Source organism: Aquarana catesbeiana, linkage group LG04 (genome assembly GCF_042186555.1).
Source record: "Aquarana catesbeiana isolate 2022-GZ linkage group LG04, ASM4218655v1, whole genome shotgun sequence".
In the NCBI taxonomy this organism is placed as follows: domain Eukaryota; kingdom Metazoa; phylum Chordata; class Amphibia; order Anura; family Ranidae; genus Aquarana; species Aquarana catesbeiana.
Window position 1 is genome coordinate 584,075,476 of NC_133327.1, and position 23,699 is coordinate 584,099,174.

General features: G+C 42.7%; 2 protein-coding genes across 6 annotated transcripts in view; one reads left to right on the forward strand and one right to left on the reverse strand.

Moving 5' to 3' along the window:
- PPP4R3B (protein phosphatase 4 regulatory subunit 3B) overlaps nt 1–2,407 on the forward strand; it is a 58,402-nt gene extending 55,995 nt beyond the window's left edge. For 2 of the 4 annotated variants that reach the window (XM_073628123.1, XM_073628125.1), the window contains exon 16: nt 777–2,407. In XM_073628123.1, coding sequence (XP_073484224.1) covers nt 777–875 — 99 coding nt within the window. In that variant the 3' untranslated portion in view covers nt 876–2,407. The remainder of the gene's footprint in view (nt 1–776) is intronic. The other 2 variants (XM_073628124.1, XM_073628126.1) reach the window with 1 other exon arrangement.
- A 7,016-nt stretch (nt 2,408–9,423) lies between these two features.
- CFAP36 (cilia and flagella associated protein 36) overlaps nt 9,424–23,699 on the reverse strand; it is a gene marked incomplete in the record, with an annotated part of 46,281 nt that continues 32,005 nt past the window's right edge. Inside the window, 3 exon segments of one of the 2 annotated variants that reach the window (XM_073628128.1) lie at nt 9,424–11,279; nt 17,253–17,402; nt 19,610–19,767. In XM_073628128.1, coding sequence (XP_073484229.1) covers nt 11,190–11,279; nt 17,253–17,402; nt 19,610–19,767 — 398 coding nt within the window. 2 annotated transcript variants of the gene reach the window in all.

Sequence of the window (23,699 nt, forward strand, 5' to 3'; positions counted from 1 at the left end):
ATATGAAGAATTCTGTGATGTACAGTTAAGAGCCTCATTTTTAAAGAAGTTTGTTTTTGGGGTAAAGCGGAACTGAAGTCCCGCTGTAAAAAACGTAGGGCAAGGCAGGCTTTTATTGCACAAGAGACATGCACTGCCTGTTCTGCAATAGTATCCCCCTATCTGCCTGCTCACCATCTCCTCCAGCACTCCAATTTGTATGCACAGCTCAGTTTACAGTGCTAGGCCGCTCTCCAAGTGGTGGGATGACAGCCTCCTGCGCAGGGGTGACATTACCCCCCGCCCGCCAATGAAAAGGCCAGAAGACCAACACACAGAAGAAGATGCTGGCAGCTGTTGGACAGGTAAGTATAAAAAAGTTTAGTTCCACTTTAAAGTAATTGTGTGCAAATACAAAAACAAAAATGTCCTAAAGTTGTCAATAATAAGATCATTGTGGTTATTGCTGCTACAACTTTTTTTTTTAATTTATTTGACTATTAGACCACCTCTTTCAGCACTTAGTATTGCTAGAAAGGGTGGGGACTTTTACCAAGGCCCTGTGATTGTATAATCCTAAAAAGTTTAGTTGAAACTAAAAAAGACTGGTGAGCTTCTTTCAGAATACTTTGTGATTAATTGTATTACCAGTAAGCTTGAGGCTTCATTACAATTTTGCTATGGGGTCCCCTGTAGTTACATCTGTCTGGTGCTATGTCATTCTTAACTTGCACTGTTTTTGAACCAAACAGAAATGTTTTTAATGAATATCATCAAGCTGACTTTGTTTTTGTTAGCAGGGAAGTCTTATTGGCTTGGTGGATTATCCTGATGATGAAGAGGAAGAGGAGGAAGAAGACACGTCCCCAAGAAAGAGACCACGGCTTGGATCTTAAACTGATGCTCATCAACATTAGTTGTGGATTAACACGGCAACTGATGTCTGAGTGTTTAGTGCGAGTCAGGACAATTTCCCTTGAACAATATGGAAGTAGCCAAACTCCGCTAGAAGGTTGTCGAAGCCAAGCTTTCCTGGGAGCCCTTCCAGCGAATCCTTGTAGGGTTAAAAGGGGTTTAAATGATGGGTTAGCAACGACAACCAAGATGATTGCTTTAGTGCAACTCCAGCATCTTGCGTCTGGGATGGGGAAGGAATGGATCATTTAGAAGGACATCTATATTAACATTGCAGGGTTACCCTAAAATGTATGTCAACTAGATGAAATAAAAGCGAAGCGCTTTCAGTTGCATACTGGTAATCTTAATTTTTTAATGGTGCTGGCCATAGTGTTTTATCAGTTGCCTATTTTATATTAAAATATATATATGTATAAAAAAAAAAAACCTAAGGGAAGGAAATCTATCACTGAAGGCAAAAGAAAAAACACAATGGAAGTATAACCTCGGGACCATTCTTTGTAAATTCAATTCCCGCCTGGAGTGGTAGGAATGGGAGGGGGATGACGCATTGTAGTGCATGTTAAGTTTTAAAGAGAACGAAGAATCTTTTCAGTGTGTATTTTATTAAAAAAAAAAATCTAAAGAACAGACAGATGTAATAAGTAGCCCGTCCTGCATAACTGCACTTCCACTAATACTGATGCCAAGGATCAGTAGCTTCCGAATTTTAGTCTGGAAACTGCCCGGTCAGCCACCTTACCAGTGCCTCAATCTCTTGCAGTGTTACGTTTTATGTTACATGAACAATGTGTATTTGTTGTGTTCCCTTGGTTTGAGAACATCATAGCTGTTTTTTTCTTTTTGTTCATGCTATACATTTAGGACTGAATTCAACATGGCTGTGAAAAACTATACCAAAGGGTTAACACCGCAAGCAGAGAGTTACCAGCAGCCATTTTGTTCAGTAACATTGAGACTAATATATGCAGCCCACAGTATCTTCAGCAAAAGGTGTAATACAGCTGCTTTTAATCCGTCATTTTATACATAGGAATCCACAGCACATTCCATGGATGTAAATGGATAACGATAAATTAACAATGGCTTTGTAGTTAAACAATTTTTTTTTTTTTTTACCCGAATTGTAAATAATTTAATATCCATCAGTATATGATCTGAGATCATGCTGAAGAGCTTATTCCCTCTATCATTTAAGACATACCCCGGACAGCCTCGGAACCTTACTCGTCCTCTCGTCACGTCAGCAAATCTGTTTCTCTTGGAAATAGTTGAAGCAGTTTCCTAATTTTGGAGATTTTGTAGTTTTAATTATAATTTTAGCTATTGGTTGGAAAGATGGGCTGTCTGTGTAGATATGAAGTATAGTTCTTTTTTCCATAAGAAAACAGAAGTTTATTTTGTATTAAATACCACTGTACTTGTTCTACACCATTTGTATACATGTGGTGATATTAATGCTGAACTGTAAAATTCAGGAATTAAAATGTGACCCTGTAATTCCAAAATATTTTTTGGTTTGCTTGATTTGGTGTGTAGGGGCTGATTTTAACCTGCTTATTAAAGAGGTTGTAAACCTCCCTGTGTAATTTGTAAGCCTTATTCTAGGCTTACCTATAGGTACTGTAAATATCTCCTAAACGTGCACCGCTTAGGAGATATTTACTGTATACTGCGCTGATGATGTTATCGGCGCATGCGCTCTGCAGGAACGGCCAACCCATGCCGTCTCTTTAGGAGCATGTGCCGTGACCGGTGGCTCCCGCACGTATGTGCAGAAGTGATGTCACACAGCCGGAGTCCGCGGCCCCAGAAGGAAGAGGGACGAAGATGGATGCGGGCTTCATTTGTGATGCACATTATGCCTTTACTTTACAGGGAAGAGAAAAAAAAAAGTGTTTACTTCCTCTTTAAATACAGTAGATATGAAAGGGCATTACCAGGATTTGAAATAACCTAGCTTTTGTTATGGATGTCTCCAATGCCTCTACTGTAAACATTCAGTATGTGCTATTCAGACGTCTGTCCTTTCATGTTTAATACGTTGTCGCATTATGCCGCGTACACACGAGCAGAGTTTCCGTCGGAAAAATCTTGGATGGTTTTTCCGATGGAATTCCGCTCAAGCTTGGTTTGCATACACCCAGTCACACAAAAGTTCGCTGAATTTTCAATTGTCAAGAACGCGGTGACATACACTACGACAAGCTGTGAAAATGAAGTTCAATGCTTCCAAGCATGCGTCCAATTGTTTCCGAGCATGCGTAGGAATTTTGCACGTCGGAATTGGTACAGACGATCGTAATTTCCGATCGAAAAATTGAGAACGTGCTCCCAATCTTTTGCTGGCTGGAATTCCGCCAGCAAAAGTCCGATGGAGCATACACACGGTTGCATTTTCGGACCAAAGCTCTCATCGGACTTTTGCTGGCGGAATTTCCGCTTGTGTGTACGGGGCATTATAGGTAAGCAAAGGGGATGACAGTTCATCAGCAAGTGAAACCTATCTTTTACCAGCCCCAGGGGAAGCAAAGTAGCTCAAGTGTTCTCATCCTACACAATGCTGTGGAGATGCCCAATAATATTTTATCCCTTTCTCATAGCCAATTCAGGGACACTGCAATCTTATTAGGTAATCTTATTACCTTATTACCATTGGCTATACTGCCACCCACAGGAAGATTGCAATCTATGCAAGAAAAAACTGAGGCCAGCCCCCCTCCCATACCAAGTCTGCTTAGCTGTAACCAGCAGTAGGAAGAAAGGAGCACAGTGAAACCGAGAGGGGAGGAAGCCATGTCTGTTAATGGAATAAGACATGTTGTCATGGCAACCTGATGTGTGGGAGTGACCTATAATTCATCCTGTAGAAGGGGAAGTCAGGTATACCTTTTGCTTGGAGCCCTAGAAGGGATTGGTAGAATCCAGGCGCTCGAGTGCTCTGTCTTGCAAGCTTGCTGGTTAACAGTCCAGAAGGAGGATTCTACTGGTGTTTAGCAGGCGGTGTCTCTGGCCAGTACTATAGCCATACATGGGTGACAGGCTGTGGAAGGCGCGCACCCCTGCTGGGGTCATGTGAGTGCAGATTGTTTGATTCTCAAACGTTTTTATTGCACTGGTGGTGCGCTTTCCTTTAGTTCCAGATCACAGGTGACACATGGACTCTCCTTGGTTCCTCTCTGCTTACCTACAGTAAGACCTCATTCACATAGGGCATGCTATACTGTATGCCATTTCAGAGTCATGTTTACCCGCATGGTGATGTACAGGTGTTCTGTGTAGGCAGTCCCATTGATGTCACGAATGCAGCTACTGTCCCAATACGACATCCTTGTGGGTGCAAGTCCCCAAACACACTGTGTGAATCACTTTAAACCACCTGACCCCCCAGCTACCTGAATCCAGAATCGTGAATAACAAAGGCCTAGTTTAGCACTCCTTTTTGCATTCTGCCTTGAGGTGCAACATGCCTAGTTCTAGAAACTTGGACATTTCTGCTGTACTGGGCGGCTCCAGCGCACTCTACTAAATATTCTCTGTGCTACCTGCAGTGTGCCCAACACCAACAGTAGCTCCTGCCAGTGCTGTCCCCTGTCAAGACTCTTGGGGCCACTAAGAATGCCAAGTTTTCCAGTGCATTTGCTGTTCAGACTATTTCAACTTTTGCAGTCAAAATTGAGAAAACCCCACTATGTTTGTGTTCCAATTCACACAGCATACCTAAATATTTCTTTAAAACAGAGCTAAAGTCTCAATACTTGCCTGTCCAAAGGTCCTGCTCCAGTATTTTCTTCTAAGTGCTGGTCTTTGGACCTCTTCATTGGCCGGCGGGGAATGGCATCACTGTTGCGCATGCACAGGCAGTGGCCTCATTGGCAGGGTGCTCTACAGGTTCAGGCCGGTGATTCCCCTGGAAGCGAATTGAGTCCCTAAAGGCCCTGTGTGGCACATCCCCTGTCACGGGTGAATTTTGATATGGCCCTGCAGTGTGGTGAATGCAATGTGGAGCTACTGCAGTCCCTTGTGGTGTCTCTTGGGTTTGTGGAGGCTTTGAGCAGTAGCATACTGTGTTTTTTCCCTGTGGGTGCTATAGAGGCAGTGGTGGTGTATAAAAGGGTGGCCTGGTACTGAGGATGACTCGGGTACAAATTTTTTCTATAAATCAGCAGGCTTCAGCCTGAGTCTTCACCATCCTGCCTCCAAGCAATGCTGACTGCCCTGATGCCTGCTCATCTAGGCACAGCAAGTACAGGGGTACTTGTCTTCTTTGGAGGGTGTTGCTACACAAGTGTTCAAAGCCCAACATATCTCTCAGCTGATTAGCATGTTCCCCCTGGAATATATAGGTCTAATTATCCCTCAGAAAGGTGAGGCCAAATGCCTGCCATTATCTTGTATCTCCACTGTTCCAGGGGTGCAGTCCTCTTCCATTGTATCTAGGGAGGAATTCATTATAGCCAAAGCTTGACTGTGCAGTCATTACTCAGAGGTTCTTGCATGGTTGGGCTGCAAACATGGGTGACTTCTCATCCTCCTTCAAAAAGAGGGGGAAGGAGAGCAGAGGATGTTCCTCTGGTGGAGGGGGAAGAAGTGGAAGCCATTGTGGATTGGGAATCTGCTGTAGATTAGTCCTCACCAGGAGGAATCTTTGGGTACATGGCTGTCTCAGAGACACAACCACAGTGCTTATAATTCAAGGATTTATGTCAACGCAGAGTGGTACCGTGACGAATATACTGTGCCTCATGTAGTGATATTGGGTGAATAGAGAAAAAAATTGGACTTTAATGGCACCACACCTTTAAAATAGATTTAAAAATAATAGTTATTGAAATTTAACAAAGTTTAAAAAGATATGTAAACATATTACATGGGTATCACACTGTATTTTCTTATTAGGCTCAAGTAAATTTTACTGGTATCACCATCAACCCTTTAACGTGTAGGTAGGGAGCCCCCAATTAAGTACAACACATATGGGATACAGAAAACATCCGTAGTTTCTGGGTATCCAATGGTGGCTATTTGAGGGGTGGTGATGTCCAGCTCAAAATCTTGCTCGACATGTTTTGTGTGACATACGCTTCTTCAGGAGCTTAAAATTACTTTAACCACTTACCGACCAGTCGGCGCAGTTTTACTGCGGTAGGGCGGTTCTATTGCGCAAACTGTCATACCGGTATAGAACTTTGTGTAATGGATACGGTGGGCGCGTTCACGGCGCCGGAGTGCGATGTCCGCCGGCCACCCTTGATCGCTCCACAGAGCAGAAGAACGGGGATCTGCCAGTGTAAAACTAAAATGTGATTAAAACGCCATTTTAGTCAAGACTATGACTAAAACTAAATTGCAATTACTGAAATGTACTGGAGATTTAGTCGACTAAATACGACTAAAATGCCATTTTAGTCCTAAGACTAAAATTAACACTGACTCAGAAAGTCCACTTGTCAATTTTTCACTCCTGGGATGAAGATAACAAAGAAAGTTGGAACATGGTCCTCTGCCCAAGAATCAGGCTGCCTTCCTTCAGGGTTGCCCAGCGTTTGGTTTCCTCCCCCGGTGGTTTATGAAGGTAGCAGCAAATGGCATTGTCCAACCGCTCATTTACTAGGTGACCATGCAGGAGAGGGTTCCAGTGTAGGAATGGCAGTCTTATGGCTCTCAGTTCCAGAATGTTGATGGGGTGTCTCATTTTGTGTGGGGACCAAGTTCCCTGGACAGTTAGGGAATAGTAGATCTATCCCAGAGGTTTGCGTTGGTCATTACAACCTTCCAAGGTGAGGGAAGGAAAGAGTTTTTTCTTTTTTTTTTTTTAGAGCTGAGTTGGAATTCTACCATAACAAGTAGATCTTTGCCTGACTGGACAGCAGTAGAAGGTGATCCAGAGAAAGGATCTGCTTGTCCCAACATCATGAGAATGCTGAGCTGCAAAGGTCTGGAGTGGAACTGAGCAAAAGCCAACCACCTTGATGGGATGGAGACTACCATGAGGCCAAAACCTTCATGCAGAAACGAGTCCAGGGATGTCTAGTGGACCTGAGAGCCAGATAACTATACTCTCAAAAGAAATCTATTCCTGAGGAAGATACCTTTTTTCCTGGGCTGTGTCTAGGATCAGCCCCAAATACTTCAAGAAGTCTGCTCTCCAGCTCTCCCATTGCCTGAAGATCATCATCCATCCAAAAGTTTGAAAGAACCGAATTGTCCTCTGAATAGTTGATGATGGGACCATGGCGAAAAAGACTGGCTGAGGGATCTTTAGCAGTAGTTCGTCCAGGTATCATGTGACATGGAAGCCCTGAGATGTTAGCAGGGCCAGGAGTGGAGCAAGCTGCTTTGTGACTATTGTACAGATAGGAATCCTCGATATCCACCGATGCCAGAAAATCTGAGCAAAATTATGACACATCTTGTGGATTTTGGGGGCACAAAGGTATCTTTTTAGGGAAATGAGTGTTTAGGAAAACTATTGAGTGGACTCTGAAATGCAGGATCCACTAACTGGACAATTTTTTTTTTCTGTAGACTCCTTTTCCATTCCGTTTTGGAGGAATGAATACCTGGTTAGGATTTGGTCAATCCTCCTGCAAGGCACAGGTAACTAACTTGCAAGTGCAAAGGAAAACTGGATTTTTGTCTTGCCTGTGAAATCAATTTCTTGGAGTATATCACAAGACACAGAGAAGTTTCAAGAAATCCTTACAGCATGTTTATGAGCCACCTATAGGTGAGTGGACACGGGCAGGAAAAAAAAAAAAGACAGGAAGCCCACTTTCTGGTATAACCCCTCTTCTGCCAGGAAGGCTTCAGTTTAGTAGTAAGCCATAAACCAACAATGTAAAGGTAGGGATCTCTGTGTCCGTGATGTGATCCAAGAAATTGATAGTTTACAGGCAAGACAAAAATAATTTTTTCTTTTTCACACCGTATGGGATACAGAGCAACTTCAAGAAATCCTTACATTAGGGATGTCCCAAAGTAATCAAATTAGGGGAGGGCAACAAGCCCCGAAGAGAAAACAATCAAAAGGTCAGACCTGCTTATGTAGTGTCCTGCAAAACACTGTGGCCAAAGGCAGCATCCTCAGCAGCCCTAATGTACACCTTGTAAGGGTGAGGACCGACAACTAAGTATTTATTGAAACTGTTCTGTATCCTGTGATATAAAATAAAGAAAACCTTTTCAGACTATGATCACTTCTAACAAAAGGAAAAAATTAATATTAATACTAAAAAATTCAACATAACTGCGTTAAAACATGAGCTCTGGTATACACAACCTCAAAACAGAAAGATGTCCTCATTTTACTGGCAGAAAATAACTTTTCAACTTAATATTACTGCCCAGAAAGAACCCCTTTTTCTATACATACACATTTTCGTATCAGTCTGATTTCTTCTGCTGCCTGAAAGCCCTTGGGAGCAATTTTTTGTTATATATATTTTGGGGCGAGCAGCACTTTTTTCACCCATGTGGGTAGGTACTTTTCTATGAAAATAGGCATTTACAATTCTTATATGTATGCACAAATGTTTTGCCCTTCATTTCTATTTTAAACTGAATGGGTTGTTTTACATATAGTTTACTTTAAAGTGGAACTGCACTGCATCTGAACACCACAAACCAAAAATGCTTTTTAATACTCAAAGCAAACTAACCCATCCATGTCTCCATTCTTTATTTTCATGAAAAATCATTTAAACACCCCCCAGCACTTCTGGCCATGGCCATCTTGAGCAAGGACAGGTGATTCATGCTGCATTTAATTCCTGTTATCCATCTGCCCTTAGCTCAGCCATGCATGCAGGAGGGTGTGCTTAGCGGAGAACCCCCCCCTCCTGAAGACTCTTGGGATGTGTAACATCATTAGCCTAGGACTGGAAATCAGGAAGTTACTGAAGAAATGTAAAAAAAAAAAAAAAAAAAAAGTTTAAAACTAGTAAATATAAGTTTCCTCACTATTTAATAATGCTAGCAGTTTGAGCCCCGGTTCAAACAGGGGCAACTTGGCCGCCTGACAAGTTGCGTCCCGTTCTGTACTACGGAACCATTCTAATAGGAGCAATGCAAGTCGCTCCGACTTAGAAAAAAGTTCCTGTACTATTTTTGGGGCGACTTCAGGCGACTTGCATTGACTTCTATACAGAAGTCGTTTTGCAAGTCGCTTCTGAAGTCGTGTGCAGGTCACCTCTGTGAGTCGGCCTGCAAGTCGTGTTGCCCCTGTATGAACCGGCAGTAAGGATTAAAAATAGTCTGTTTTGACTAAAAGAGTGAAGTCCTGCTTTAAATAAAAACACAATGAGAGCGACTATCTTTTTTTCTTTTTTGAATCGTATAGCTGACTACATAACCATAGTTGTACTTCAGACATTGCAATAGGCTTAACAATTTCAACTCATGATTTTACTTGACAATGAATATCAGCAAAATGCCAGAAGAAAAACAAAGTATAGGAAGGATGTTTCACCCAACATAAAATCATTTTAAAATTTAAAAACACAAATAAACACCAATTAAAGCAAGTAGGTTTTAAAAAGCATTACATTTATTTTTAAATTCAACATGTGTTAAAGAGGTTGTAAACCTCAGGGGCAAAAAAAACCCTGCAAGACAAAGGCATTATGAAGTACTTTCCTTAGAACGATGCCCTGGATCTGCATCAACCCTCTTAGTACAGAGTGGACATCTTCCACCAGAATTGCTTCTGGGTTCCCTCCTTCGGCGCTGTGATTGGCCGGAGCCACAATGACGTCACTCCCACGCATGCGCGTGGGAGCCGCTGGTCACAGCACGACTCCTGAACAAATGGCAGCCAGTTTCTTCAGTGCACATGCACTGGTGACGTCGGCAGCAGCAAATATACTGAATATCTCCTAAACTTTAAGTTTAGGAGATATTCAAAAGGTACCTACAGGTAAGCCTTATTATAGGCTTACCTGTAGGTACAAGTGGTGTAACAGGGTTTACAACCACTTTAAGAACCTGAATTTTACTTGGCATTAGCCTCTTTTAATACCTTCTACAGGAGCACTTAGACTGGCAGAGGAGGGGCAGCACTATGAGCCAATCAGGTGTGCTGCAAACACGTTTATTGACAAGACAGAATGATAAGTCATTAACCTGCAGCTGCCCTTCATGATCCAGCACTCCACAGGCTGGATACATGGTGGTAATCAATTTGTATTGCTAAACTGCAGCATGGAAAAACCCCTGACTGCTCTGTGTGAATTTAGAGACTGGATGGACATAAATACTAATGCAGACCCCACACTGTATATGCATTTCAATTGTGTATTTAGAAGTTTCCCTGAACAGTGCTTTAAGGCCGGGTTCACATTGGTGCGCTGCAGTGCAATTGTATCATGTTTTTCACATGTGGTTTTAGGTGCGCTCCCATTGACTTCTAATAAACCACGCATTTTCAAGAAAACACATGAGAGTCCTGCATGCTTCATCTTTGATGTGCTTTCAGAAAACACAGTCTAATAGAAGTCAATTGGAGCACATCTAAAACCACGTGTATAAGCCAGATACAATGCACCGGTGTGAACCTGGCTTGTTTTTTTCTACACAGAATGGATTGCTTAAAACTGAAATTTTGTGAAAGAAAAACTCATGAGCAGACTTCACTGACTGGCCACCATCTGTGTGACCAAATTCTCCCTGTATGTCTTTATTGTAGCATTTCCTTCTTGAATGTGTAACGGTGTGCTAATGCCAATGACAAACTAGCAATATGAAAGTGGGCAGTAATTAGTAAAATCACACCTCTGGCAATAAACATTAACCCTCATATCTTAAGATGGTTTATATTTTCACTACAGAACCCCTCAAAAGTAAAATGTACCAATTATATCAAAATATGGTGCTGCATTCTGTGTGCGCACACACAACAGCTACTCTAGGTCATGTTTAACTGCATGGAAATATTTCCCAGCAACAGTGACTATTTATTTAAGGCATACAAAATGTGTGTCACACACACACATATATACATACATACACACACTTGTATGGTGAAATATAATCAGCGCAAACAACAACTCAAATATATGTGCAAATGTCTACCAATAATTATCGTTTGCCTAATAACAAAGGCAGAGACTGCTGCTAACACCTTCTTAAGTGTGTCCAAAGTGAGTCCAAGCTGTTGTATTTTGCTTATGGTTTTTTTTTATGTTGTATTTAACATGTGATTGCGCTGCACTTATATTTTGTACTTTTTGCATACACAGACGCTTAGCTTTGGCAATAGATTAATGGAAGAAATGTGTGGTGCAGTGGCTGGCTTATTTATTAATTACTTCTTCTTTAAGTTTTTCAGCTAACTGCTTCCTTCTCTGTAGGTTTTTCTTTTCTTGTTCATCCATCTCCTTTTCCTGTAAAAATAAAGAAAAAAAAAAAATAATAATCATCATATATAGAAAGATATTTATATACAGTGGGGACGGAAAGTATTCAGGCCCCCTTAAATTTTTCACTCTTTGTTATATTGCAGCCATTTGCTAAAATCATTTAAGTAAATTTTTTTTTCCTCATTAATGTTTACACAGCACCCCATATTGACAGAAAAACACAGAATACAGAATTTTTGACATTTTTGCAGATTTATTAAGAAAAAAAAAAAAATGAAATATCACATGGTCCTAAGTATTCAGACCCTTTGCTGTGACACACATATATTTAACTCAGGTGCTGCCCATTTCTTCTGATCATCATTGAGATGGTTCTACACCTTCATTTGAGTCCAGCTGTGTTTGATATACTTGATTAGGAAAGCCACACATACTGATTGGACTTGATTAGGAAAGCCACACACCTGTCTATATAAGACCTTACAGCTCACAGTGCATGTCAGAGCAAATGAGAATCATGAGGTCAAAGGAACTGCCTGAAGAGCTCAGAGACAGAATTGTGGCAAGGCACAGATATGGCCAAGGTTACAAAGAAATTTCTGCTGCACTTAAGGTTCCTAAGAGCACAGTGGCCTCCATAATCCTTAAATGGAAGACGTTTGGAATGACCAGAACCCTTCCTAGAGCTGGCCGTCCGGCCAAACTGAGCTATCGAGGGAGAAGAGCCTTGGTGAGAGAAGTAAAGAAAAACCCAAAGATCACTGTGGCTGAGCTCCAGCGATGCAGTCGGGAGATGGGAGAAAGTTGTAGAAAAGTCAGCCATCACTGCAGCCCTCCAACAGTCGGGGCTTTATGGCAGAGTGGCCCGACGGAAGCCTCTTCTCAGTGCTAGACACATGAAAGCCCGGATGGAGTTTGGTAAAAAAAAAACACCTGAAGGACTCCAAGATGGTGAGAAATAAGATTCTCTGGTCTGACAAGACCACGATAGAACTTTTTGTCCTTAATTCAAATTCTGTGGAGAAAACCAGGCACTGCTCATCACCTGTCCAATACAGTCCCAACAGTGAAGCATGGTAGTGAAGCATGGTGGTGGCAGCATCATGCTGTGGGGGGGTTTTTCAGCTGCAGGGACAGGACGACTGGTTGCAATTGAGGGAAAGATGAATGCAGCCAAGTACAGGGATATCCTGGACGAAAACCTTCTCCAGAGTGCTCAGGACCTCAGACTGGGCCGAAGGTTTACCTTCCAACAAGACAATGACCCTAAGCACACAGCTAAAATAATGAAGAAGTGGCTTCACAACAACTCTGTGACTGTTCTTGAATGGCCCAGCCAGAGCCCTGACTTAAACCCAATTAAGCATCTCTGGAGAGACCAAGAAATGGCTGTCCACCAACGTTTACCATCCAACCTGACAGAACTGGAGAGGATCCCCAAATCTAGGTGTGAAAAATTTGTTGCATCTTTCCCAAAAAGACTCATGGCTGTATTAGATCAAAAAGGTGCTTCTACTAAATACTGAGCAAAGGGTCTGAATACTTAGGACCATGTGATATTTCAGTTTTTCTTTTTTAATAAATCTGCAAAAATGTCAACAATTCTGTGTTTTTCTGTCAATATGGGGTGCTGTGTGTACATTAATGGTGGTTGCATAAGTGTTCACACCCTCTTAAAACTGGGGATGTAGCTGTGTTCAGAATTAAGCAATCACATTCATGATCATGTTAAATAGGAGTCAGAACACACCTGCCATCATTTAAAGTGCCTCTTATTAACCCCAAATAATGTTCAGCTGTTCTAGTAGGTCTTTCCTGGCATTTTCCTAGTCACAAAAGCCATGGTCCGTAGAGAGCTTCCAAAGCATCAGAGGGATTTCATTGTTAATAGGTATCAGTCAGGAGAAGGGTACAAAAGAATTTCCAAGGCATTAGATATACCATAGAATACAGTGAAGACAGTCCTCATCAAGTGGAGAAAATATGGCACAACAGTGACATTACCAAGAACTGGACGTCCCTCCAAAATTGATGAAAAGGAAAGAAAACTGGTCAGGGAGGCTGCCAAGAGGCCTACAGCAACATTAAAGGAGCTGCAAAAATATCTGGTAAGTACTGGCTGTGTGGTACATGTGACAACAATCTCCCATGTTCTTCATATGTCTGGGCTATGGGGTAGAGTGGCAAGATAGAAGTCTTTTCTTACGAAGAAAAACATCCAAGCCCGGCTAAATTTTGCAAAACCACATCTGAAGTTTCCAAAAGCATGTGGGAAAATGTGTTATGGTCTGATGAAACCAAGGTTTAACTTTTTGGCCATAATTCCAAAAGATATGTTTGGTGCAAAAACAACACTGCACATCACCAAAAGAACACCATACCCACCGTGAAGCATGGTGGTGGTGGCAGCATCATGCTTTGGGTCCGTTTTTCTTCAGCTAGAACAGGGGCCTTAGTCAAGGTAGAGGGAATTATGAACAGATTCAAATACCAGTCAATATATTTTCTTGTTAAAAAAAAAAAATACCAGTCAATATTGGCACAAAACCTTAAGGGCCCTTTCACACGGACGTGTCCGTGTACGGGCTCAGTGGGGGATCGCTCCGTCGATCCCTGCTGAGCAGGCAGATGACAGGTCTGTCTCTGCACACTGTGCGGGGGCAGACCTGTCAGAGCGCCGCTCTCCTCTAAGTGGGATCGGATGAAGACTGACCGTAGAGTCCGTTTTCACCCGATCCGATAACGGATGGAAAAGTAGGGTTTTCCTCCGTCACGCTTTAGCGGATCGGATGTCAGCAGACATGTCAACACTGACATCCGTCGCTCCATAGACCTGTATGGAGCGTCTGTTCAGGCCCACCTAAAAAAACTGACAGGCGGACCTGTACGGTCTGCCCGTGTGAAAGGGGCCTTAGGCTTCTGCTAGAAAGCTGAATATGAAGAGGAACTTCATCTTTCAGCATGACAACGACCCAAAACATACATCCAAATCAACAAAGGAATGACTTCACCAGAAGAAGAATAAAGTTTTGGAATGGCCCAGCCATGAATCCGATTGAAAATCTGTGGTGTGATCTGAAGAGGGCTGTGCACAGGAGAGGTTGTCGCAATCTGACAGATTTGGAGTGTTTTTGCAAAGAGTGGGCAAATATTGCCAAGTCAAGATGTGCCATGCTGATAGACTCCTACCCAAAAAATTGAGTGATGTAATAAAATCAAAAGGTGCTTCAACAAAGTATTATGCAACCATATTTTAGTTTTTTAGTTTTACTTCCCTCCACCTAAAAGATTTCAGTTTGTTCAATTGAAAAAAATGTGTACCAAAAAAATGGCGCCTTCTGGGGGTGAGAACATATAAAAAAACAAACAGCTGCCCCCTTAAAAGTGAACGAATCACTGGAACTGTGCGAAATTACAAAATAAAGAATAAGGCGCTATACATGTTCATGTAAAAAAAATTATCACAAAGAAAACACTGCATCATACTCAAATGTGCACGTAAATGAGAAAATAAGCAAGCATAAAGTCCATAAGTGAATAAATCCCAACACCAAAATGGAATGCTCTGAGATAAAACTTCTACATCTTCCACCACGAGTGCTCAATATGAAGATGGCCACTCACCAGAGCTGTTTGACCCCTTTTTACAGGATGGTCAAGAAACAACTCTGTTGTTCAATTGTTGTACAGTTTATAGGTCCCATTAAAGGTGGGAAAAGTCCTGAAATGATTTATCTTTGTATCATTTTTTTACATCACAGAAACCTGACATTTTAACAGGGGTGTGTAGACTTTTTATATCCACTGTATGTAGATAGATATGGTGCTGTCCACCTTCATGTAAAAACTTCTCTATCAATTCAGATTGGTAGAGATGACACCCCCAAACAGCTAAGGTGTGAACCGGATCCCCCAGCACTACTGGGTAAGCACTGTTACTCCTATCAGGCGATTCGTATTGATCTCTAAGGACTCATTTACACTTGCTTCGACTTTAATACCCATTAAAGCACCTACCGCGTCAACATGCTTGTTGGATGTGCTTTTAATGCTTTGATTATGCTTCCTGGTGCTTTTTTGAAGCTTTAAAGTGTTACTAAACCCAGGACTTTGCATTCACAATATCTAGTCTCCCACAGTACACAGAAACACAATTATTTTAGTTAATATAAACTGCTAAATACCTTTTTTTTAATCAGGAGTATATAGTAGTCTTATGACGTCTATCATTGTATGCTTAAAGGTTGTAGGAGGAGTTTTCATTCCACTTTAACTGTCCTATGAGGCTGCAGGACTCCTGACCCTCTCTATGGACAGTGCTGATTGGCCCTGTGCTGATCACATGCACCCTCCCAAGAAAAAAAAAAAAAAAAACACTAAACTGAGCATGTGCAGAGTTCTCCCCAAGGCTCTGTACTATCAGGAGATGGATTGGGGACAGTGGAAGAAGGGGAGGATCAGAGATGACAGCCTTTTTACACAATGCAAAGGATTAAGCCCTTAGGTTTCGTAGTGAGTATAACAAGCATACTTTACTGCATACACAGACTGATTTTACACTTTAAGACTTGGCAAATGCTGTGTGTTGATTTGCGATTTGTTGTAAAGTAGAACCCCAGCTCAGTAGTATCCCCACAATTAGCAGCTCCCCAGCTCATTAGTACCCTCGTTCAGCAGATCCCCTGCTCAGTATTACCCCGAGCTCTTATGATGCCCCACTGAGTAGTAATCCCCAGTTCTGCTGATCTTCCACTAAGTAGTAACCCTCCCTAGTTCTGCTGATCCCCCACTAAGTAGTAACCCTCCCTAGTTCTGCTGATCCTTTGGTTTGCTGATCCTCCTCACTCTCGGTTCCCCTCTCACATTCCACTATAGCGTTCCCATGTTGCACACCACGTGTGCGGGATGCTGTCTGCTAGTTGCTCCGTTTCAGTCCAGACCCCGCGCTCACCTTCCTGCAGCTCCACGCTGCACACCAGATGTGACGTCTGCACCAGACACTCCCACAATACATACACATGAACCAGAAGTGACTCCTAATTATGGTCCGGTTCGCTTGTTGGTTTCTCAGTGCATCCTGGGATATCTCATACCTGCAATACCTCCAAAACAAAGCGATGCCAAAGCTGAATAAAAGCCTCTCAAAAGCTGCAGGTGCTGTAAGTGAGCTTTATCATAGACTTCTATGGAGGCTTTCAAGATGCTTTGAAGCACCAAGAAAGCAACATGGGGTATCATTTTTGAAGCAAAGCAAACACAATGTGTAAACAGGACTGTAAGCTAACCATTTTATTTAGTGACCGGTGCTTTGATTGGCATTCAGAGTGCTTTAAAAAAGCCTGTCCAATTACCACATTTTGAAGCAAGTGTAAACGAGCCCTAATACTGTAGGGGTGCATTCACAACTCTGTGCTTTCATGAGTTTTAGGGTCCTGTACCAACATGCTTTTGTTGACGTCCGATGGGTCTAGCCTGACCACAGAGTATTTTTTCCTGGATCCCTGCACCGTCACATTGGGCTCCCAAGCCTTTGAGATATTTCCTGCAATTAGCCTCCGTTCCAACAGTGTCACACCGGACCTAAATCCAGAGATTTGTTGTGACTTTCATGTCTTAGTAAGTGTGTTCTAGGGCTTTCTCAAGGGGAGTACCTTTGGGGTCGTGGGTCTCTTTTTTTTTTTTTTTGTTTATTCCACTTAGCAGGGACATTATGCATTAAACATTTATGGGATATTTCCCCCTAACCAGAGGGACTCACTGCATTATTACTCTGTGGTTAGCATTTATATTCCAATCATACCAAAATTATACAAATTTTATAGTGTTCTTCATGACTGCAATCCAAAGAGAAAATAGGTTTGTATTTGGAGAGGTCTTAGAGACTATGGCAACTCGTATTGCCAGTATTGTAGTTTAAATAATCCCTGATACTATCCCTACACACTTTGAGCTTAGATAATTTGGCGATTCCATAAACTAGTGTTCTGAGCAAGTTACCTGGCTGGAACATTGTGCCTTTTCTTTACACTCTTCAGGGATGTGTGGCTTTTTCTTGGAATCCAACTTCCTTGATAAAAGTTCAGCTCTTCTCTGCTTCAGGTATTCAGCACGTTCTCTAAGTTGTTCCTTTTCTACCTGGGACAGGCTCTGGACAGAAAATTAATAAACATCTCTTTTATCAGGTTCTAGTTTAAGAAAAAAAAAAAAAAAATCGAAAATAAGCTCCACCTTTTATGCCCACACAGGAGGCTAATAACTAGGGCTGCAACCAACGATCATTTTCATAATAAGTTCACTGGTTATTGTTTTGATTAATCAGATAAAAACCTCAGTATGCCATTTTGCCTTTTATTTTAAATAATTTAGTGACAAAAACATTACACACAAACTGCAGAGCCCCTGGAACAGCGATCGTGAGGAGAAAGTCTGTGGGGTTTTTTGGTTTTTTTTTACAAACTATGTTACCTACAGCAGAGAAGATGCACTCTGATGGCATGGATTTCTCTTGAGTACTCTTACACCAATTCAGGGGGTCTCCCCTCAGCAAGGGGCTTTTCTGCAAAATAAGCCTGGACTTAATTTCTTACTTGAGTATTAATTAGGGTTGCACCAATACAGATACTAAGCATTTGCACGGGTATCAGTACTCGTGCAAATGCTCCAATACCCGAAACCTTCTGGCTTGGTTCTTTCAGCTGTCAGCAGGATTTCCTCACTAACAGTTCAAATGTAAAGTATGCCAGCAATTATTCGTGGTTAAGGAGCGGGGTCGCCGCACCTTTAACAACCAATGACATTTCAGCTGTCTGTGGGATTCCCCTCCCTGCCGCCTCCTCCGCTCCCACCAGCTTTCATGCTCCACACAAGTACATTGAAGCCCGGCCTTTTCTATATCAGTACTTTGGGGCTGGTCAGAAGGGCTGCTGCAGATTAATCTGCCTAAACCCGAAAGTGATTAAATAGTCCACTTTCTGTCCCCCGGCACCCACTGACCTGGAGAAGTTCTTTAAAAAATAGCTGTACAGCGGAGGATTTGCTCATTGATACACAGAATTTTGGAGTCCCCGCCCACTCTATCTCTGGCCCCCCACTAAGTTCCCCCTAGCCCCAGTTGCCCAGGAGGAAGGAGCAGGACCAGATGTATCAGCAGTGCTCAGCTGGTCCCAGGCACCCAGATCCAGATGATCCACCTGCATGAGAAGCTGCATCCCAACCACCACAGCCCTCAACCCCTATCCCACCCCACCCTCAACTACCCTACAAAAAAAAAAAAAAAAAAAAAAAAAAAGGTATCAGCACACGTACTCAGTGTTAATTTTTTTTTTTTATTGGTGCATCCCTAGTATTAATATCCTTTTCATGTTGCCTTTTTACTCTCCTCTTCACTGCTGCCCCAGACTCAAGGAGTGAGTCAAGAAGAGATGCTGCAGATGTTGAGAGCTCAGCAACTCTAGTTGAAGGTGAAGTGGGGGGGGGGGGGGTATATAAATCTTTTTTACATTAAAGTAGTACTAAAGGCTCAGACTTTTTTGCATGGATATAATCATTTTTAAGTATAATGCACAATGCTGGTAAACCTTAAAGTGTTACTAAACAAATGAATATAACATTAGTACATCCGTACCCCTGCAGTACCCACAACCTATAAATGTGGGGGTTTTTTCATTAAAATAATACCGCTATATACCTTTTTAGATGATCGGTATACAGCAGTCACGTGATATAATGCAGTGTCCGGTTGAGCACTGAATGTTCCTGAAGGAGGAGATTTCACTCTTTTCTTCCCTTTCTTTCTCTTCACACAGCATTTGAGCAGCAGCAGGAGATATTGGCTCCTGCTTATGTCAAGCAATGCACTGAAGAGGAAGTGGGGACAGGTCTAAGTCCCACTGTGTAAGTCTATGGAGCGCGGCTCCATAGACACAAAGATCGGGAGCTAGCATGCACCATTTGTCCCCATAGCAAACAGCTTGCTATGGGGACACATAAAAGGAAGAGGAGGATTGGGGCCACTCTGTGCAAAACCACTGCATAGAGCAGGCAAGTAGAACATGTTTGTTATTCTAATTAAAAATCCCTGTCAGCATGTGAAATGTGTCAGATTATGAGGATACTGGTGGGGATATACTTGAACCATCTGGATCAATAAAGCTGTTGACGGCACCTTCTTTTGGATTGCTTGCAGTAAATGTAGATGAGCTCTGAAGTTGTGGAGGCTGGAGCTGCATTGGTCTTAGAACATTGTCGCTTTGTGTTAAATAAAAAATATTTGCTATCAGAACAAGGTGCTTGTGATACAGCACCATTTTTACTTTTAGGGTAGGTCAGGTTTACTCATTGAAAATGTTACTTACAGCGACAGAGCCCTGTATGCCAGCCTCTTTTCTTGCTTGCTCCATCCAAGCTTGAGCCGCTTCTGAGCTACTCAGCTCTGTAATATGAGTAGCTGAAGGATTGTAAGGGCGCTCTTCTATTTTTATTGGCTGTTTTTTGGATTCTAAGTACACGGTTTCTGCTGGAAAGCAAAAGGGAAAATCTTAGAGTCTCACATACATAAACAAATGGTGACATTAAGAAAACCGATGTAAGATGAAAACCTCAGTATACTTTTACAATAATCGTACCCAAAACTGGATTCTCTATTAGAGCCCTTTCACACTGATCTGCAGGCAGAGTTAGCGGTAAAGCGCCGCTAGTTTTAGCGGCGCTATTCGGCCACTAGTGGGGGGTGCTTTTAACCCCCCACTAGCGACCGAAGAAAGGGTTAAAATGCACCCCTGTAGGGCCACTGCCAAAGGTGCATCAGCAGCGGTGCCCATTCATTTCCATGGGCAGGGGGGGTACACTGCTCCTCCACTGCCCCAAAGATGCTGCTTGCAGGAATTTTTTTTTAACGTCTTGCCAGCGCAGTGTCCCAGTGTGAAAGCCCTCGGGCTTTCGCCCCACTCCTCCCCCGTAAGTGAAGTGACAGCGAGGCAGGCTCAGGCAGCGCAGGGAGAGCCCAGAGAGGCGAGCTGTGTGACTACTGGTGGAGCATGCTATCGAGAAAATCTGTTACTCTGTCTGATCCAAACAAGTTACAAGTTTGTTTTAGGCAATGAGCATTTTCAGACGTTTAGCCAAGAAGAACACTTGTACTAACATTTGTTTTTTTGGGGGGGGTTTCCTCAGTAGTGGCCACAAGCATCTGTTGGACAGACCGACATACACACGGGCCCGACATTCAGCATTAGGTAAAGGGCACACAGGCTGGCTGCTAAACCTCCCCCTCAGGGGACACCACCCCAAACATTCATAGCCAAAATGCTCAATTTCCGCGATAGAGATATGGTTCTCTGCCTCACCAGAACAAAGGGTAATATTCCCTCCAAAAACGGCAAGATCAAGGTATTTCCTGACTTCTTAGCTGAGGTCCAGAAAAAAAGGGCACGATTTACCAGAGCTAAATGGCAACTGAGGATTCGTCACTACTCCTATGCGATGCTATTCCCAGCAAGGCTTCGCGTCGTCGGAGAGGACCGGGCACACTTTTTTGATACACCAGAAGCTGTTTTTTCCTGGCTTGAAAACAAAGCGGCACCAGCTCAGGAACCCGCTTGATGATTCGGCTACTCTCTGTGGATGTGCGTGAGGACACTCAATTTCCTCGAAATCTCCTAGAACAACCTGGACCAAAATACCCTGAAGGTACTGTGCGGTTCACTTTTGGCCCTTATAACCCAAATTGTCCTGCTCGATCATAGCCCTTTTATTATTGTTTTTCCCATCCTTGGCTGTTCCCCCTCTAGGCCGCACATCGATCCCATGGTGCTGGACTTGCTTTCTATAGCCCTGACTTTCTAGCTTTAATGGCAAGCTGACGACCGACATGGCATCTGTGACATGGCCTCGAACTTTTATATCCTTCCGATCCCCTTGTATACGTTATCCTGGTGTTCTAAGAACAGATGTCATGCTCTCTGTACTGTTGTATGTTCTTCAGCAGCTAATCGTCCCCCTAGCTGCGGGTGCCCCTCTGGGCCCCGCTATCCTTACTAATGATTGCAACGTGTATTGTTTGACTCAAGTTTGGTTTCCCTGGCCTGTCCGGACTCAGCTGACTACACCCGATATATACTCGGTGTGCTGTCTTGACGGATACGCCAGAGTGTTAGTTTTTGTTTTAAGTTTAATTACGTGGTGTTTTTTTTTTTGTTTTAATGCTCAATACATATCTGATGTGTACAAACTTATTGGTGGTTATTGTTGCATGATGGCGTGGATGGTATACAATACGCCGAGCCATCCTGTGCTGGTGACATGCCGCAATTCTGGTGGCTTATGCTGTAATATCCTGCCCTGGCAGTCCTGGGTTTTCGTGGGCGGTCCTGCATGTCCCCCTAAACATGGGAGGGGTATGCGGGACGGGCGCACGGGCTCGGGATACTAGGACACTAGATGCCTATGCCCTATTAACATGCCTGATATAAAATGTATTACATGGAATGTACGTGGCCTCAGAGCTAGACCCAAGCGTAATGCAGTCCTGTCCTACCTTAAGGCACAGCATGCAGGGATTATGGTATTGGTAGAGACTCATCTCACTAAAAAAGCCATGGGTGGATTGGCTATATCAAGCCCCTTATACTACAAACTCTAGGGGTGTGGCTATTCTGGTGGCAAAAACGGTGCAATTTGTACTACTGACGCTTAGATCTGACCCCCAAGGCAGGTTCTTATTCTTACATGCCAAGGTAAACGGCTTAGACCTTCTAATACTAGCCATGTACATACCCCCCCATTCCAGTTCAATGTTCTGACAGAAGGGCTAACATTTATGTCTCAATTCCCTACCATAATGTAGAACACCTTGATGTTCTGTGTATCATAACAAGTCAAGACTCCCGCAAACTTATATCGGTGTTCTATAACTCTCTACTCCGAACCTCCGCAACAACTTTAGCATATAACCTGAAAGAACAATGGGCCCGGGATGTGGGGGAGTTGGAGGACGATGAATGGGAAGATGCATTGAGTACTAATAAAAAGGTGTCCTCTAAAATATCTAATCGCCTTACACAACTCTACATTATGCACAGATCATATCTAACCCCTAGCAGATTGGCTAAATATAAACCTGACCATAATCCACTATGCCCTAGATGTGATAGCCCTGTTAGCACTTTCACCTTCTCTGGGCATGCCCAGCAATACAGGATTATTGGTCCCACATTGTTAAATTCATACACGATGAGATGGGATCCCCCTTGACGCTGTGTCCTAAACAATGCTTGCTGGGAATATTTCCTGACCCAGATTCGGATAAATTTCACAAAATATTCCTCCAGGAGGTATTGTTCATAGCTAGGTTACTCATAGCAAGCAAATGGCTGCAAATCACACCACCAACGCTTCAGAAATGGATTTCAGCAATCAACCAGGTCTTGCCATATAAAAAAAGAGATCTATGTTCACAGGGGATGCCCTGCTAAATATGGCAAGATTTGGGATACGTGGCTACAAAATGCAGCCACATGCATTGATATATCTAATGACCCCTCGTAGTCTGGCTTTTCTCGTATGCCCCGTACACACGGTCGGACTTTGTTCGGACATTCCGACAACAAAATCCTAGGATTTTTTCCGACGGATGTTGGCTCAAACTTGTCTTGCATACACACGGTCACACAAAGTTGTCAGAAAATCCGATCGTTCTGAACGCGGTGATGTAAAACACGTACGTTGGGACTATAAACGGGGCAGTGGCCAATAGCTTTCATCTCTTTATTTATTCTGAGCATGCGTGTCACTTTGTCCGTCGGATTTGTGTACACACAATCGGAATTTCCGACAACGGATTTTGTTGTCGGAAAATTTTATATCCTGCTCTCAAACTTTGTGTGTCGGAAAATCCGATGGAAAATGTGTGATGGAGCCTACACACGGTCGGAATTTCCGACAACAAGGTCCTATCACACATTTTCCGTCGGAAAATCCGACCGTGTGTACGGGGCATAAGTATATCTACAAACTCTGTATCTGAGTTATGCATGTACTTGCACTCACTATGCATTCTTCAATATCACAATGCAGAATATATGACTTGTATGTGACATTTAATCAAACTACACCCTTTTGTTGATCCTACATATTGTATAACTGTAATGATATTATATGTATATCATGTATGTTTCTATCTTTTCAAATAAATCACCACGTTATTTGTAAAAAAAAAAAAAAAAAAAAAAAAAAAAAAAAAACTGCCCCTCTCCCACCAGCTCAAAGCTAAGCTTGGGCCAAGTGACATTGCGAGAGGGTTGAATTATGCTTACACATTCAAATGGTCTCTAATGTCTGTACAATTTAAGTTTGTTTGTAGCTTTGGAGAGGGATTCCTTGCAATATGGTTTAAAAGACACACATGGATCTTTACTCATTAAGGCTAAGGTAAATATGCAAATCACA